Genomic DNA, 19188 nt, shown 5'->3' with positions numbered 1-19188 from the left:
GATCTTGTTGTTACTGGAGTTTGAATTCTTCCAAGGACCATTTGATTGTGTCTGTAAAGTTGCGATGGGAACTTTCACCGGTTCTTTTATCTTGAATGCCCCCTAAATTAACTCTTTGACTGCCAAAAACGTTAAATAACGTTTAGTAAAATCCTATGGGGGAGTGCCAAAGACGTTAAAATACGTTTTTTCAAAACAGAGGTGAAACTAACCATTTTCTATTGTTGATTACTGAAAAACGGAATAAGGTAGAAACAAACTTTTTTTTCTGATGAAAGATGAGAGTCCAATCTTTCATTTGGTAGTATGTGTGTTTCCATAGTCCAAACACATAATTTTCTGTGGACCTTGAAAGATCAGTCAAAAATGCTTAAATCGGCTGGCACCCACGGCATCCCTTTTCTGAAAACGTCTGGCAGTCAAAGAGCTAATGATAGCAATGCGGAAGAAGGTCTAATCTATTCAAAATGGTCTCTACTCTTATACTGTCTTGGGCTCAGCCTATGTCTATGTGAAAATGTGTTACCTGAAGAAGGTAACGGAAGACGCCAAGCCAGGGACGGGTCACAGCGACACAACGGCCTAGCTCAAGTCTCACCTCGCTAATCATTAAGGGGCCTAATCCGAAACCAGATTTGAGTTTGACCTGCATCAAGGCCTGGTTGATTTGGTTTGGAGGTGAATTCAATGACCAAATGAAGCACTAAACGTGACAACCATGGTAGCAGTTTTTAGTGTTTCAGGAATAAAAAGACTGCAGGCATGTTCGTTCCCAAGCTGAAAAAGCGCTTTATAAAAAGCGAAGTGACGAATGTTTCTGGAATGAATTAATGGCATCACATTGAATCCAAAATCACATTCTTTACAATGCAAAGAGTGTTTTATTAAAATGTCTTGCGGTTGCCATTAATCATGAAATCGTCCCCCCCCACCCCCCGCTTTTTTTTTTTTTTTTGAAATGGAGCCACTTATCTTATTACTCAATAGCCTATAAATGTCTTGCTGATCAGGCAAAAGTTAAACAGATGCAAGTGTTTTTTGATTGATAACGGCACTGCTGTTTTGGGCAACGGCCTGTCAGCCGCTGACACGGCCGCTTGACTTATTAGGACAGGGAAGGGCGAGCATAAATTCCCGGCGTCAGCCAAAAACTCTTTTATTGTGGCGCTGATGGATGGGCCGGCGAGGCGCACACCAAATTCCCGACTCGCTCCCTAAATGGCTGCACATTTTTCCACTGCCCCCGCTGTCGTCGTAATTCATGACTTTTAAACAGAGAGCCTGAAATCTCCCGCCTGTATTTCACTGAGGCGGGACACGTTTATGGACGGGCCGCAGACCGCTGCCAATACGGCAGCTTCAAAGTCGGACGGAGGCTTCAAAGTCGGACGGTGGTTTAAGTCATCCGCTCTGTTTCGGAGATTGAGCAATTTGGACGCACTTGTTGCTCGTAACTCAGCTAAGCTTCCTCGGATTTATTTGGGGCTTTTGCGTCGTTCCGGTTCTTTGGCTAGAATATACACAACTAGCGGTGCAACGGATCATCATTGATCGGGGGTCGGTTCGGATCGCATACCATCCGCGGATTGCTTGGTAGTAAAAAAAAACAACAACAACGTGCGCATTCACAGTCCGTTCTGACTGAAACATACTCAACGTAGCACGCTAAGCTAACTTCACAATAAAGTTGACCAAGTGCAGTAATACATTGGCGGCAAGGCAAATAGCCTTAGTACACTTTTATTTTGAAGTTTGAAGCGATGGCTAGCTTGACTTCCCTTCTAGACGTTTGATTATCGTAGTTGATTGACGTTGTAGTTGCGACCAACATCGACACAACCCAACTCATTTTCAATCGCTAATTTAAGAAACCGCTAATTCATTACGTCGTCATTGTATGACACGGCAGACGTCTCCGACCTAAGTGGCTAGCGGCTAGCTGTTAGCATTACCAACGAGTGTCTGGCTGCCGGCTGTTAAGTAACCTGGATTACTTTAATCATTTTTTAATATTCTGCACCAAGGCTACTTTGTAATTCACTCTCCATGTTTAATGTACGTGCCTTAAATTGCTCGTTGAGGTCTTTTCATTATTATTATAAAAAAGAGAAATAGAACTTTGTCATTTTTTGCCCATTAAAAAAAAAAAAAAACTCAAAATGTCAAACTTAGCCGTTTAGATTAAAACATTTAGTTGAAAACACCCCAGACCAACCAAATGGAAAGCTTCGCACACGAGCACAAATTCCTTCTGCGCTGCGACGTGAAAACTCTCGTGCCACGTCAAGGTGGCGACAGGCCGATGGGACGTGACAGGTTAAAAAGGGGAGATGACGGCTGTAAGGCTGCTATTGTTTCATGCGACTCTCCCGCCCCCGCCGGCTTCTTAAAATGGCCTGAAAACGCCGGCATCCAGGCGAGGGTGATTGCTCCTGTTTAATTGATTGGTCTTGCGCCGAGGCCTGTCACATTAATAATGCTTAAGTACAGCCCCCGTGTGTCGCCCGCAGTGGCGCGTCTACGGGGAAATTAACGGCCTTAACTAACTGCCGTCTGCCAGGCCAGAACTGCCTTTTGTACTCACAAGCGCCGTTGCGCAATATATATTCCTAGTTACTGTCTTAGTATGCTGCTACCTTGACTTACAAGTGCCCCAACTTGCGAGTTTCAAAAAATGGAGTCATTGTTTGGATGGTTTTGTTCACATCTTTTTTTCATATATTTTGAAATTTGAAAAAACTTTATTTACCGTAGCGAACAATAGGGAGCTATTTAGTCAAAATTTTTAACAAATTTTTGGGATGCCAATATTGTCCCTTTTAGTGAAAATGAATATCGGCTCCAAATATCGCTTATCGGCGTCCTTGACTACTATAATCGTACCTATAACCATATCGGTCCATCTCTAATTAAGGTACTACTTTCCTATTTTGGCTTGGGCATTTTAGAAAAAGCACCAAAAACTCCGATGGGATAATTTATGACTAGTGAGCCTCGAATATGCTGCCCTAATGTCGATTCTTCTGTATTCCAGATTTCAATAGCAAAAAAATCCCTGCAACAATTTGACCTTTTCATTTGACGAGCTCTCAATCTGTCTTTATTCTTACGCTGATCTCATTATGATCTGGCGTGCCGAGGCAAAGCGCTGACAAGTAAATGGCGCTGAGTGAATAAGATCCAGATTAGCGCTAACTTCACAGGGCCCTTTGACAGCCGGCGGGAGACGCGGGAGTCGCTGCGATATTTCCGCCCTGAATGACAGTTTGAAATTGCTCCCATCACCTCCATGGCTGCCGTAATGCACCTTGAATGCGCCGCCACCGCGTCTTGAAAGTGCCGGGAATTAGACCGGCCGGCGAGTACTCGAGTCGTCCTTCAAGCAAATATGACAAGAAAATAGACGAGCTTTCTTCTTTGAAAAAAAAAAAAAAAAAACGCACACAAGAAGAACTTGTCGGCTAGCGTTAGCACTGCGATGCGGTTAAGACGGGACATTTCGGATGCTCACAAGTCGAGCGCATGCCGCCCTGGTGAATGTGAAGAGTTTGCCGAGTGGAGGCGCCGGCGAAGATGCCGGCGCTTGAAGGCTCGTTTTCCACGTTGTCTCCTCGATTAGTCAAAACTGGTCAGGAACAGGAAGTCAAAGCCCGCCCAGATTAAGCGCGCTCGTCCACTCAGGCAGGTGAGGATGTCATGCTGTACGCACGCGTTAGCTTCAGCGCAAAACCCGTCCCACGACGGCTCAATGCCGGCCGACAGCTGCCATATTACCCGTTAAGAACTTTGTGGAAACTTTGTCAAGTCGCTCCTGCGCGGTTATCTGCTTGTCTGGCCTCGGGGATTAGAAACACGCTTCTGTCATTGCCGTGTGTGTGTGTTTGAAAAGAAAAAAAGGTCGTTTGTTGTCTGATAAAGCGGCCGTCCACCAACACAGCAAAGTGCGAAGCCTCAGATTGAATTTGCGGCGGGTGCAAATGTTCAGGTAGCGCGTTTTTGACACGCGGGGGCCGGGATGAGCGTCTGTGATGGACAGATTATTTCGCGTTAAGCACAAGCATCTTGTCACATTTCACAAGCGGGATTAGGGATTGGCGGGAGGGGCCTCGGAATTAGCGTCAGCCGGTCGGTCGGAGCCTTTCGACACTTACCGCTCCATTTGTCGACTTAGTGATCAAATGCTCAGGCTGACGACGCCTCGGCTTGTCGGCCGCCGTTTCTACGCCACCGAGACGCGTTTCCATTCGCTCAGGAATTCGCAAAAGTCTGCAATTCATCAAAATGCGCACTTCTTCCTCTAAAGTGTGTTTCGTGTTATTGTATTCAATTTAAAACGTTATCTTTTAGAACTGTTTGTTTTCAAATATTCATTTAGCTGCCATTTCTATTTAACATGTTTGTAATTTATATTGACTCTTTTACTGACTGAAGCAACCCCCCTCACTCTACTGGATTTGGACTGATTTTGCAAGGCCCGCGGAATATTCTGTTCTATTGCTATAAAAACATGGAACCTACCAAAAGAAAGATTAGAGTCTCTTCTTTCATCAGGGGAAAAAAAGTATATTTCTATGTGTTTCCGTTTTGCAGCAATTAGCATTAGAATAGAGCTACATTTTATCATTATTCACAAACCTGTTTAAAACATTGGCAAAAAGAGCTTTTTGCAACATGGCCCTGGTTAATCTCTTCTTATACTCTGCTGCCACCTGCTGGCCGTTTTTGTAATAACTAGCGTTGCTTTAAGCGACCTCTTCAGGTCAGAGGCTGCATCAAAGCCTTCTGTATCGAATAGCATTAAAAAAAAAAACGTTTTTTGGGAGTGCAGAACAAAGTATTAAAAAACGTATTTACACGTTTTTGGGTTTGAGTTAATGGGATTAATTAATATTTTACCAGTCTTTAATACTCCTATATTTAAGCACGGTTTTGCTCTTCAAACAATTCTATTAAATGTTCCAAATTTGGGTTTTGATGAAACCTTCAGACTTCAATGCTAATGTTGGTCAAGAAAGTCGTATATAGCCAGCTAAGTATTTAAAAAATATATATATATATATATATTTTTAAATGCAATATGTTTGAAAACCACTATATTAGGTCTTATAGTTCAGGATCAGGTTACTTTCTCGTGAGCAATTTTTTGTCAACTGAGCGAGCTCCGTGCGACGTGTGGTGTAGCTGCCTGTCTGTCTGCCTGCCTGCGAGCCTCCAGGCTAGGGAGCGATTGAACTCAAAGACAAAGTGGAAGGCCCCGACAAATGAAATAAAACTTCATCCAACCTGCCAGCGGTGTCAGTTATTATCCACATCTCCGGCGCATTATCGCTCCGCCGTGTCGCCCCGCCGCCTTCGCGTCCCGTCGGCTCGGATTCGTCACGTCCTCGACTGTTTCTTTTAAGTCACGAGTGTCTGCGCGGCGAGCGGGGACTCTTAATTGACGAGTGGCACGGCGCGCGGGCGGCCGCATTGATTTGGGTGCCAAGGAGGCCGGCGTTTGTTGTGATGAGCTATTATTGGCAGCAGCCAGCGGCGGAAGGCGGTCGACGAGGCTGCAAGTCGCATTTGACGGCGGACAGAGCGGAGCCTTGCCGTTCTCTCTCCGGGCCGGTTCAGTCTCACTGCACGTTGCCTGTCGGAACGTCACTGCCGACACTTTCTTTACCTGTTTGGGCGTCCGGAAGGCTGACGACACGTCTTGGGGGTGCGCTCCATTTATCACCTCGCCAGCAGAAATGGGTCTGTTCATCAGATTTCCTCGTGAGGCGAATTTGCTGATGTAATATTGTGTAACGGCAAACATAGTTAACTCATTCACTGCCAGCCATTTTCACTGAAGCAAACCCCTTCACTCCTGGCTGTTTGACTGGATTTTGACAGATTTTGCAAGGCCCACAGAATATTGAGTTCTATTGCTATAAGATAAGGTAGAACCCACCAAAAGAAAGATTAGAGTTTCTGTTTCCGTTTTAGCAGCAATAGCTTGTTACCACAAGTTGTTGGCCCTGGCTGATCTCTTATACTCTGCTGCCACCTGCTGGTTATTTCTTTGTAATAGCTAGCATTGCTTTTAGCGACCTCTTCAGGTCAGAAGCTGCATCAAAGCCTTCTATATGCCTCAGCATAAAAAAAAAAAAAGTATAAGTACATTTTTGGGACCATAGCAATATTTAAAATAGAACGTGCTTATACGTTTTTGGGAGCGAATGAGGTCAACATCACGGAAGGCAACTGTTATCATTGTAAAAATCGGCCAAATCTTTAGAACACTGCTTTTACACAATAAGAAGGATCCCTTTTGCACAATTCAGCGTGTATGAGACTCAGAGAATACAATCTTTTTTTTTTGTGTCCACGTGAATTCAGACCCAAATGTTTCAGCAAACTTTCTGTATTTATCATCATAAAATGTAATGGTACACGTTTTCACCAGTTTTTGTCGTCTTCCACCTCAACATCCCACACGTGCGTTCCCAAAGTCAACGTAGAACCTCCAAGCACTTTGTTCTCTGTAGATTCCTTGGACGCTGCTGTTCAGATGACTTGACTTAACAAGTCAGTCTGCTCAGATCTTCAGACAGACCGAGTTCTGGTTTGGCCGTGTTTGGATCCAGAACGGCGGGACTGCAGGAGACCATCTCCTTCATCCGTTCCCACACTCGGAACTTGAGGTCGCCCACATGCTTGCCTTCGTCCAGCAGAGCTTCTCCTGGGAGGTCCTCGGGCTTGGAGCGCTTCTGGATTCTGGACATGGCATTCTTGAAGTTCTTCATGAAGGCCACGGGGTCAGAGGTCAGCTGCTCCTCTGCGCTTCTGACCACGTCTGACACGGCAGCCATGTCTTTGTCCAGGATTTCAATCTTCTCCTTCATCATCCGACTCTTCTCCTCCTCTTCGTGCCTCACCGCGGACAACCGCGCCTCCTCCTCGGCCTTCAGGAAGCGACAAAGCTCCTCAAAATCCTTCTTCATCTTGCTTTCCGCCGTCTCCCTTTGGACTTTGACGTACCTGGCATGTTCATTACACACGTCGATTGCGTCTTTGTAGTCTTCCAGCGTTTCCTTGGCGCCCTGCAGGCTTTCTTGGAGTTTCTCTCTGTGACGTTTGGCAACTTCATTGATTCTGCGGAAGGTGTGCCCGGCGTGGCGTTTTGTGTCCATGCAGACGAGACACACGAGCTCCTGGTGGTCCAAACAGAAGAGGGTCAGTTTCTGCTTGTGCAAGATGCAGATGTCGTCGGACTCCATTGAGGCCTGCTTGAAGGTCTCGCACGCGTTCCTCAGTGCTAAGTTGGGAGGCGGATACTTGGATCGACACTTTTTCCGACAGACTGGACACGATCGATTGCCTTTCTGCTCCCAACACTGCTGCACGCACGCACAGCACAAGCTGTGACCGCACGGCAGAAAGACCGGATCTTGAAAGATCTCCAAACAGGTCGGACATTTGAGATCGTCCTCAACTCGGCTGGCCATGGTCCTCGTCAGTGGACAAGCGGTCCTCAGTGGACAAGCTTCCAACGTTGATTCTCAGGAGAGCCGCAGTGCGTCTGCCTCACTCGGTCGCACGTGAAGGAATTTCGACTCCAAGTCAGCTTGTGTCTTCTCTTCAGTGTGGAGTCGTAACACAGAGGCTGCAGTTCCGCTTTAGACCAAAGGTGGCAGTCGCGAGTAAAAAAGTGAGCGACTCCACAACGATCCTTTCATTTATGATGTCATGTGTTTGATGAAGAGCTTTGCGACAGCTGCTGCTCTTCAATAGAAAGCGTCCAGAAAATGAAATCAACATTCGAGTATGGAAGAAAAAAAAACAACAAGTTAAAGCAAATGTTGATATGTCATTCAAGCATGTGTTGAGTTTGCGTAAATGCTAATTTGGGTAAAAAGGCTTGGCGTTCAGTAGAGCGGCTGTTAGCTTCCTGGCTGCAATTTAACTAAACATACTGTACTTAACGATGAGACCTTGTTCACCACAAACACGATAATCAAGTTCAAGTCAGTGATAGTCACTCGCATTCATAGTCACCTGATGCAGATTATTTACAAGATCTTTTGCCCATTGGCTGTAATTCTGTCTTTCGTCTGAATTCTAAAGCGAAGCACAAAATCAATTAGCATGCTCGGCTGCTGAACTGCGTTTCTTTTATTACGACTTCAAGTGTCTTTCTTGGTTCTGGTCGAGGCGGCCCTTTTGAGCACATCTGGCATTTATAAACTTCTCGCTGTAAATCAATGAGGCGGCTGCAGCCCAGCCACTTCATAATCGCGACGTTTCTGCCTCTAATCCGTCCCCCCCTCGCGGCTGGCGTAAATAAATCGCCTGTTGGTTGCGGCACTGTACGTTGATCAGCAGAGAAAAATGGCTCCCTTCTCCTCGTTGGTCCAAAGGCTCCGGGCTGCCTTTCATACACGGAATCAAAATGTCTGCTGCGGTGTCGCGGGCTTTGTGAGAACATTAGGACTTCTTTTTTTTCTTCCTCCTTTTATTTATTGTTTATCCCCTCGCGCTAATGGCTTTCTTTAGTCCCCTTGATTTATGGCCTTTCAAGCTTTGTGGCTGTCTATTGGATGCGTCGCTTGACACGGAGCCACGTCTGGAGCACACATCTGGAGCCAGAGTCTCGAAAAACCTGCCGCACAAAAACATTCGCCCACGCTTTTTTCCCAAGCCATTTTTTTTGATTATACAAACATGACAACACTTTTGCATGCCGTCGAAATGGACGCTTACAATCAGCTGCCTGCTGTTGTGACGCGCAACGTGATTCGTACGTCCAAGCCTTCAATCTTTCATGTTTGTTCACGCGTTGAGTTTAATTATCCAGTTTGGATTTGATGGTCACAAGGAAATGTGCAACATCAATCATTTGTTTTCATTCTACTGCAACATGACGAGTTTGTCTTCTTTTTAGCAAAGTTCAACAGGATTTGGTTATCTTGGTTTCAGTAAAGTGCAATGTCAGTCATTTGTCTTCATTTTAGGAAAGCGCAATGTCAGTTTGTCTTCTTTTTTTTTATAGGAAAACTCAACATAAATAGCTTAGCTTAAGTGCAACATCAATAATTTGTCTTATTTTTAGTAAAGTGCAACATCATTAGTTTCTCCTTTTTCGGAAAAGGAAAGTAGATTTTCTTCATTTTTGTGAACTGTAGCATTGATCATTTGTCTTCTGTTTTAGAAAGCTTAACATTTAACTTTTTTTTTTTTTTTTTTAGCAAAGTATAATATCAGTTTCTTATGTTTTGGGAAGTGCAACGTAAATTGATTTTTTTTTCATTTTTGGAACGCGTCAACATCAACATGCTGTCTTTTTATGGACGTTAAAAATCTGCGTCTTTTTAGGAAAGTGCAACATTTGTCTCTTTTTTTTAACTGCAACATTAATATGTTGTGCTCTTTTTAGAAAAGAGCAACATCAGTCGTTCTCTCATTTTTAGGAAATGAATGATGAAGACAAGCGAGCCAATTTAAATGAGCGTTTTTCTTCCTTCCTTCTTCAATCTCACGTTGTGGTTTTCCTCGTGAGTCCATGAACAGTCGTCGCCACACAACTTTCCCAATCTGCAGAACATTTTGGAGAACGCATGCAATATTGACCGTCGCCTTCTCTTGTGAACCACGCAGGCAAACGGGAAGGAATTTTTTCATTTCAAGCGGATTGTCAAAGGATCAGCGACCGACAAACCTCACTTTTGCAACACTGTTGGCTTTTCGATGACCTTTGCCGAAAGACTCCCCCCCCCCACCTCCCTCCTATTTTTTAATGTACAGGGGGGGCTAACTTTAAATTCTTCGGACAGTGCTCTTCCTTGACTTAATCTGTCCCGGATCTTCCATAAAGCTGACTTTATGAGCTCATACACAAAGATGATCCATATGGGATTAGGCGAGCAAAATATATCATCGTGTCAGTTTAACTTCATTCAGATGTCCACGCACAAGATGGCGTCACAATGGAAGTCTCGCCAGCGGTTACCTGCTTGCCATGGACGCCAGAGTATCTTGTTTTTTTTTTTTTTGCCAGGTGATCCCCGGGATCAAAAATGAAATCAAAATCAATGGCGGCTTTTGGTGTTGGCGAGCCGACGGCGTTGGAGGTGAAGCGCGTCCGACACCTCCTGACTTTTTCATGAGGCCGCGTTTGAAGTTTTAAAACCCCCGTGGAGGATTCTCGGGGCGACGAATATACAAAAAAGGGAAGGGGAAAAAAAAAAAAGAGGCGCGGCTTTGGAGCTTCAAGCGTATTAATCGCAAGCAAGGACCGTTACGCCGTTTGATGAGCAAAGACCAATGAGTCGATTTCACCCCTAGTAAAGTCATTTCCCCGCCGTGCACATATTACATTTTGTGCAATTTCTGGAGACATAATGGCATGTGTTTTCGCTTAACATTATCCTCATAAGCTCCCTTTTAAGTCTTCCTTGTCTTTGGGCTTACGCAAAGAAAAAAAAGAAGAAGAAGAAGAAGAAGAGCATGACCTCAAAGCGTCTTTTGTTGAGCAGGCACGATTCATGTGATGGGGAGAAAGGGGTGTCGGAAAGGGGTGTCGGGGGACTGGTGGGGCGTGAAGGGTTGAAGGGTGGTCCGACAAAGACCAGCTTGAGTTCAGCAGTGCTGGTGGTCCCGTCGTTTGATAGACTTTGGTCTGAGTTGGCGTAACTAAACTTTGCCAAAAACGGTGGGGGGGGGGGCTCAGATATTTCCAAATACAATGAAATGAGAGTATTTAATATAAACACTGCTCAAATCTATTTTTTTTTTTGTAAAAGTACATCAACAGTCTGTGTAACATCAAATATGTCTTCTATTTTTGAAACTTTCCACCGATCTGATTGGATCGGCAGATATTTTGCATTTTAGGCAAATCAGTGATCGGTTGTGATGTCATAATTTGAAGGTCGACGTCATTGATGGGATCCGCAAAATAGGACGTTACAGTCAACACAATCTTCTTCACTCCAGGGACATTCTGTGCTGCCATTGTTAATAATCGCTAATAAACGCTCCTCAATATATATAATTGGATTTTTTTTTCAACTTTTTCCCAATAGTTTGACATTAATTTGATTTATTCATTTTATTTTATTGGGGGGGGCGGTGTTTATGTGTACTGAATGTTTAGCAGCGTTTTTGGGATAATTTCTATGGTTTAGATGAAATTAGTTAGACAAATAGATTTTGTCGTATCGGTGATTGGTTCTAGTTTTACTGATTGGTGATCATCTCCAAAATCCTGACGGTGTAAAGTTAAGTTTAATATGATTAGGTTGTCGTTTCAGGAAAGTGCAACATCCAAAGTGTGCTATTTTTTTTTTCCTACAACATCAATAGTTTGTCTCTTCATCCACCCTTGAAAACAAATCACAGCAAGCGGCGTCCCTCATCACATCCCCAAATGATAAATGTCAGATGTGCTGTAGGATGCATGTGGACCGCCGCTCATAACGTCATTGACACACATTCCAAAAGTCAGCTCATCGTATGAATGTCGTTTTGTCTGGTTTTGTCCCTCCGAGATCCCCGCGTGGCAGCGCCATCGCTCTCGTACCCCCCGTTAGCAGACGGCCCCGTTAACCGAAGACCCCGCGTGCGCTTGTTAGTCGGCCCAGATCGTCGGCCCAGATGCTGGCCGTGAAAAACGGCGAGGGAAAAATGAATTTGGCCGTCACGGCTGCCTTTGACAGTGGTTATAAATCTGATTTAGATGTCGAGCAGGGCCAGTTGGATGTGAAGGTTTCCAAGGCATAAATCAGGCCCGTCCAAAGTTGTTCCCGCGAGGGCCGCGTGGAGAAATATGGAAGGATGCAAGGGACGCTTTGACATTCATCAACTGGAATTTATTCAACATGCTAACAGTGTCAAGCAATTACAGATTGTTGTGTTTTTTGTTTTTAATATATATACAGTGGAGCCTTGCAAGCGTCATTCATTCGTGACCTCGCTTGCCGAGCCTGTCGTTCAAAAGTTGCAAAAAGCTTGTAATCCATATTTCTCAAATGTGCTAAGGCGCCAAAGGAGCGTTGGACGGTTGGCAACAGGCCATACGAGGCGCTGGCATCCCGCCACCATCTGCGCCGGTTATTTCCCCCGGCCGGGACGCGGATGCCGGCGTACAACAGCGGCTTCTATGCCGGCGCTCGGAATGCGTGACAAGACGCTCAAACGTGGAGCTTCACGCCGCGTCAAGCGCATTGCCGAGTGAACAGGTTGATTTGTGAATTTGCAACCGACAAGTAAGGAGCCGCTTTGTGTCGCCGCTTAACGTCGTCTCCCTCGTCAACTTTTCGAGACGTGCGTGACGCCGTCAACACAAGTTAAGGAGTCAGACTTTTCCTGTGCAGAACATGCTGCGTAAAGACGCTTAATTTGGGGATAAAGTGTCACGGCGCGTTAAACAGTCAAGTGTGCACGGGGGAGGCAACTCGGGGTTATGAATTGCCGACTCTGACACCCTTTTACACTTTGTAAAGTTGAGTTTCAATGGCTTTATTGTTGTATTCCATTTGTGCAATTCCAACACCTTGTGGTGGTTAGTTTATTAGTCAACTTCATTTTAACTACGCATGTTTTGGCCACCTACCTTGAAGATTCACGCTAATGGCCAGATGAAGTGGAACGCAACGTGTTTGAGATCCTCTACAAATGAACTCGCATTAGCAAGCGCCATAACTGATTGTAGGCTGTTTATGTATGTCAGTATGAAATTGTATCATAACATGATTTTTTATAAAGATGCGTGAACTTTTTTTTATTTTTATATCACCGACCTTCCACAATATTGCAATCATTATTGTATTGTGAGGTTTGTTTTGTGACTCACCTCAAATTTCAGATCATTAACATTTTAGAAATAGAGCGCTGTATTTTGTAAATAAAACCAAATACGCTGGTTTTCTAAAATGTAATTACGGTAAATACTGTAGTATCTGTGTGGCCGGTGAAAAATTTTCTATTTCATTTCAAAGGTGGCAAATTCAGGTCCAGAAAGTAAAAACCCTGCCACAGTTTTGCTTTAGCCATGAATTCTAGCTAGCTAGCTAGCTAGCTCCCTAGCAGGTCAACGAGCACCATGGGAGATAGTTATAGGGAGCTAGCTAGCTAGCACCTGAGGCTAGAGCCAAACTGTGTCAGGATTTTGACTTTCTGGACCTGGATTTACCAGCTCTGTTTCAGTTCATTAATTTCACTTGTCTCCTCCTTGATCTCTTCGCGTACATTTCAATGAAGAGTTTGTGGCGATGCAACGCAAACCTAATGACAGTCATAATGGCACCAATTACTCCACGGGTGCGGTTAGGCCCGCCATGGATTTTATATATTTTTTTTTTGCACTCCCCTCCCTCCTTCGCTTTCGCTCTCTCTCACCGTGCCACAGAGGACAGCGGGAAATATTTGACATGTGGACGCGTCCAGGGCCAGAAGTAGGATTAATGGCCGCCCGGCCTGCCTGCAAGGTCCTCTGGCGGTAATTGCGAGCAGAATCGGAGTCTGTGATCTCAGCGGCGGTATGCGACATGCCAAAACAGGCCGGCCTTTGACAGATTGCCTACCCTTCAGAAATAACTTAAGCACATTTGTTCTCCGAAATTAGGTATCGCCGCGCCTCCCACGCCGCCAAACGGGAGCGACGGCTCCTTTCAAGTGCACGCCGCCGGATGAGGAGCCGCAATCGCAATCGCGTCTGCTTTGATTGGCCACGTCCCCTAATTGCAGTGCATCCAAATTGGACACGTTTTGCTCTCCAGCGCCTTCGCAATGCCATCAATTTACCGTATCGTTTTTGACAGTTAGAATATCCTCATACAATCGACACATTGGAAGAAAGTTGCTGATGAATCGTCACAATGATCAATTTATTGCCCCATGAGAGGTAGCACCGTAATATTGGTACATATATTTTTAGTATACTGTATATATACCAAACACTACAATACTAGTATTTTTTTCCCCCATCAACGGTATCAATCCTCCACTAATGAGGGATAACGTTACCATACGTTGTGATATCAGTAATCCCCCCCCCCCTCTCCTTTGTATCGATACCGTCCCATGAGAGATAACGTATAACATATATCACTAGCCCGATATTTTGTGCCACCTGTTGTATCGATAGTAAACCTCACAAGATTACTTTGCATCACCATATGAGAGATAACAATACGATTTGTTATTGTCGTTGTGTTTCACCACCGTCATTACAATAATGTGACGTATCGTATAGTTATCGTTATATTTCTTCACCGTCTTTTATCGGTACTGTAGCATGTTTGGTAGTATATGATGCATCACATTATCATTTTTCCACACCAGCATTGTTGATAGCATCATGTGACAGAATCTTGACATCTTTTAGCGTCACTCTCATTGCACAACGGCGTATCAATATTTAGCTGAAGGTCCCTCGGCACTCCTCCTCTTGCTTTTGCAGCCTCCAGGCCCGCGCTGGAATAAATCTCCTGCGCTGGCGTTGTGCGCCCGAGGACAGAGATTGATTGTCATGCGGCCCGGCCGGCGCTGTGGCTCGGGAGCGGCGAGCGGGCCGGCCCGCCTCTCGCCTCCGGACTGTCCAAACACACTTGACTCCCGAAAGCCACATCAAGAGCGCGTTTGTGTGCAACCCCCCCTCGGAAAGCTTTTTTTCAGCAGGGGGTCCAAAATCTATTTACTTTGCACGGTTAAAATGCAGTTTTCAAAAAGCTGAAATGTGCTCATTAAGCTGTTCGGAGGCGGCGTTTGAAGAGAGGTTGTCCTCGTGGGAGCGAGTTAGAAAAGACAAATTCATGAAAGATCCTTTCAGTGCAAGCAAGGCGGACGGGCCCACGTGCTTACCTGACTTTTCTCCGGGTACTCTGGCAAACATGCAAATTCCGCCAAGTCGAGATCCGAACCCCCGTACTTCAGAACTGTGAGGCAGACGTGCCAACCGCTCGTCCACCGTGTCACCTGCATTGCCTTAACATGTTGTACCTTTAAATGTGCCCTCGAGCATACTGTAAGTTAGCCCATGCCTGTGCTAAGCTAAACTAAAAATAAACAGTACATGGCTGAGGTTTGGGACGTTTAAACATGTATTTATTTCGTTTTTAGCAGGACCAGTTGATGTGAAATGAAAGTGTGTGGTTTTAACATCAAAATTGGAAATAACATACGACAACATTTCATTATTTTCAAAGCCGCAGACTGAGCCGTGCGAACGGGATGACAAGACATCCTCTCTTTTTTTTTTGGGCCAGCAGCTGAGGACGAGGAGTTGCTTGACAGCCTGCCTCGTAACAATAACGCAAACATCTGAACCGCAGCTGGCCGGCGAGGTCAGTGTGCGGCCAAAGCCGATCCGGGCCTCTTGACGGCGGAAAGAATGACGGCGACGCGTGCGCCGGCCGTGAACGCCAAAACTATACATTTGGTGACCCCAAAAGCTCCTCCAAAGTTTATTGACATATTCAGCCTCAAAGGCCAAAGTCGTCTGATTGCAGCACCGTCAACTAAAGATTTGGCTCCAGCACGGTGGACTTGTGGTAAGCACGTCTGCATCGCACTTCCAAGCTTTCGCCTTTCAGTCCTGCTTCCTCGTGCGTGCTGAAACATGCAAGTCATGTTCGTTGAAGACAATTTGTTTGTTTGTAGATGGGAATCGCTTGATTGTCTGTGTCGCAATAAGCCAGGGGTCTGCAACCGGCGGCTCTAGAGCCACATTTGGCTCTGCTGTGGCTCTCTGTGGCTCTCTAAAAAAATTTGTAGAAATTTATAATTTTTTTTACATATTTTTTTTTAGATAGAATAATATTTTAATCAATTAATGATTAAATAAAAAGGAATGATTAAATATTTAAAAGTCCAAAGTTAAGTTGTTAAGGTGGATGAAAAACTAAAAAAAAAAAAAACTAAAAATGTCCAAGAAGGAAGAGGAAAAGCAGAAAATTAGCATGAAATGTCCATGAAATTACAGAAAATGACAGAGAACTGAATAAAAAAGACAGAAAAGAAAAATAACCATAAAAATGTCCAAAAACAAAAGAAACCCCTCCTCACCCCCAAAAAAATTTCCCATAAAATGTCCACAAAAGCAGAAAATTACCGTAATATGCGCATAAAATTGCCGAAAATGTCAGAAATTTGACAGAAATGGGAAAAAAAAGTCAAAAAATGTATGAAAAATTACAGCCCCCCCCACCCACCCCTCCCAAAAAAATACTAATCCAAAAACGGAAAATGATAGGTAGAAGAAAATGAATGTCTACATATTGGATGCTGCTCTCATATTTGTGCCCTAATTAGCACTTGGGCCCTCAGCACATTGGACTAACACGAACACACGGTTTCCTTCATCACAACGTTCACATTTTTTGCAGCTCGAGACAGATTTTAGTTTTTTAATTTAGCCTGAAATGGCTCTTTTGACAGTAAAGGTTAGTGAGCCCTGCTATAAGCCAACATCAGCCGTTGTTTTTGTCATTGGACCGACGTCAGCCGTCACTCGGGGCCCCTTCCAGTTGGGGCCCCTTCCAGTTGGGGCCCCTTCCAGTTGGGGCCCTCTGCAACCGCCCGCTTTGCCTGCCCTGTTGCGGCGCCGGCATGCACGTGCTCGCGCGTGTGTGTGTGTGCGCGTGCAAGTGCGCTCCAAGTATTAATTTGTGTAGCGCCACCCCGTTTAATTGGTCTTAATCTGAAGTGAGCGGCTTTGATCTGCCTGACAGTTTGACTGCATTAGCGCGAGCGCGGGGGCTAATCCTCGCCGTAGCTTGTTCTGGCGGCTCAGCCAGAGGCCTGTCCAAGCATAATATGTCAGCTGAGGGGATAAGCCGGCATCAAACAAGCGCGTCTAAGCTTCTGGAACACGAGGGTTGAAGGGCCGCGCCGACACAACAACAACCGCCGAGATGTAGCGCCGCCGCCGCCGCCGCCAGGCCCGCTGACGAGCACCTTTTGCCAAGAAATAGTGAGCGCGACGCCTTCAATTTTCATTCTGACCTACATTTGTTGGGGGCTGGGGGCTCCCACTTTCAACGTACAACTAACTGTCATCATAAGTCATCCAGCACACCTCACTAAAGCAGTCATGCCCAACTAGCATATCACCATCTTGTGTGCCACCAGAAACGATCTGAAAACGGTAACAATAAAGCCACAAGGTGAAGTCAACCTAGTGGCAGCTTGCGGCATTGCCGCCAGTGACAAATATTGGAGAATGTAACACGTCATGACCAAGTAACATCCATCATTCTGTTATCTTTTCCAAATACCAAAAGCATTTCTGTCCTTTTAAAAGGCCAAAATAAAAAAATAAAAATAAAAATAAAATAAATAAAAGGCCAAAAGTGTTACTCCAACACGCACTGCTAAAATCCTCAACCACTTCTCAGTTTCTTAGCTTTGACACGAATCACGAGGCTTAACAGCCGACACTGCCGAAAAGGGAGGCGTGGCCGTGTTTGCGGACAGCATAAGCAGCAAAACAGCCGTCACAATAACACAACTTAGATTTGGTCATTTTCTTCATTAAACAAGAACGTCCTCTGATTTGAGTAAAGACAAGCGCGACAAGTCAGCGTAAGCGAGCAAGCAAACTCTGTCGTATTGAAGATGTCGTCGGGCAAGTATTTGAAGTGCGTCGCCAAAGTAGACGGAACGACATAACAAATCATTAACGCTCTACATGTAAAAAATATGATCATAAAGACATTGTCGGAACTGTGGATTTCTTCGAATCATTCCACTCGGGTTCTCATCTAATCCAAAGTGCATCGGCTCGTCACCCGTAAACAAAAGTTGGCAAGTTATCGGCTCCGACTGCAGGATGAGTAATTGCAAGTCAAGTGTTGACATTCGGTCCTGTGACCACACACTTGATGCCTGATGATAAACATGGCTGCCGGGCTGCGTTGCCCCCCGAGCTTGCCGTACAATAGCTCCTTTATCTCACATCTGTACAAACGCCCCCCCCCCCCCCCCAACCATTTTTATTTTGTATTAAATCATTTGACATGGCGAACTCCAAGTGAACTGTGATGAAAGTGGATCGCCATCTTGACAGCAAACAATGAGCTCTTTGAGCAGGGATGAGGCGAGGGCGGGATAAAGAGATAAAGTCTTTCAAAGGCAGAAAACGGCAGCTCGTCAGCGATGCTATCGCGCGGCACGCCCGTTTAGTCGCCGTCACTTTGGCCACTCAGGAATGCTGACGTGCTGACGCCCCGCCGGAAAACTCATTCACAGATGAAAGTTACACTTTATGCTCCGGACTCAACGCCGGAAAACTTTTTCTTCCTTTACCGTATCGCTGACATTTGACATGAGAACAATTTGGTCTGTAAGCGATTTTCAAAACTCTCTCTCTCTCTCTCTCTCTCTCTCTCTCTCTCTCTCTAGGTGTGTGTGTGCGTGTGTTTTGATAGCAACCGAACTGTAAAATCGAACTAGAAATCCGAACTAAAAGAGGACATAAAGAAATAAAGGTGGTGGGCGTAACAGATGAATGCCGATTGAATGCATTTCATGAGCCGCAAAGTACAAAAGTGCAGCTGCCTGACAGCTCCGGCATTAGCACGGCCATTAAGAGGTGTCCAACATTTGCAGGGGAAAGCATTTGAAAAATGACAACACCCCCCCCCCCCCCTCGGCGCTGCCTACCATATTAATTAGACGCAGAAGCCAGCGGAAAAAACACATGTGGGAACAGTTGGTAGGACAAAAGACGTCTTGTTTCTCCTCACACGGTGCCGTGTTTGTGTGTCAGATGTTCGACAACAACAATTGTTTGTGGAACGAACTCATTGAATTGCGCGTTTGTGTGAGTGTGCTCATTTGTGTTACAATGATTGACAATTCTCCAGAGTCACATTTAAAAAATAAGAACTTTTTTTTAAATATATTTATTATTTATTATGAATATATATATTACTTGGGAAACTTGTCCATCGCAGTATTTTTCAATGTATGAACGAGGAAAGCGTCCAAATTCTTGACTGCCGCGTAGCATTTGAAAAGCCTGGCGGTGGTTGCGCTGACGGCGATCGTCATCATCCCATAATAACAACTACAGTTAAGCAGAAAGCACGCCTGTGATGTCATAGGAGGATTCATTTCCCGCCTTTTCACTAAGACCAAAATCCAGCAAAGGTGGCTCCTAATTAAAAGTGCAAATTCCCCAAAGGATGCACTTCATTAACGGCTCCCAACCGGATTTGA

General features: G+C 45.0%; 1 protein-coding gene and 1 long non-coding RNA gene across 5 annotated transcripts in view; one reads left to right on the top strand and one right to left on the bottom strand.

Annotated features, from left to right (window-relative positions):
- LOC144038069 (uncharacterized) overlaps positions 1 to 19188 on the top strand; it is a 110920-nt gene that overhangs the window by 33036 nt on the left and 58696 nt on the right. The window contains exon 5 of one of the 4 annotated variants that reach the window (XR_013289138.1): positions 13592 to 13832. The exons of the other annotated variants lie outside the window; for them this stretch is intronic. This is a non-coding gene — a long non-coding RNA (uncharacterized LOC144038069). Of the gene's footprint in view, positions 1 to 13591; positions 13833 to 19188 lie in introns of those variants that run through there. 4 annotated transcript variants of the gene reach the window in all.
- LOC144038629 (E3 ubiquitin-protein ligase TRIM35-like) lies at positions 6374 to 7569 on the bottom strand. Its single transcript, XM_077551246.1, has one exon. The coding sequence runs from the start codon at positions 7473 to 7475 to the stop codon at positions 6549 to 6551; it is 927 nt and encodes a 308-aa protein (XP_077407372.1). The 5' UTR covers positions 7476 to 7569; the 3' UTR covers positions 6374 to 6548.

Source organism: Vanacampus margaritifer, chromosome 18 (assembly GCF_051991255.1).
Source record: "Vanacampus margaritifer isolate UIUO_Vmar chromosome 18, RoL_Vmar_1.0, whole genome shotgun sequence".
NCBI lineage: Eukaryota > Metazoa > Chordata > Actinopteri > Syngnathiformes > Syngnathidae > Vanacampus > Vanacampus margaritifer.
This window is presented reverse-complemented; position numbering and strand designations above follow the sequence as displayed.

Bases quoted from the DNA above. Each gene is read 5' to 3' on its own strand.
- LOC144038629 (XM_077551246.1), bottom strand. From the start codon at position 7,475: ATGGCCAGCCGAGTTGAGGACGATCTCAAATGTCCGACCTGTTTGGAG.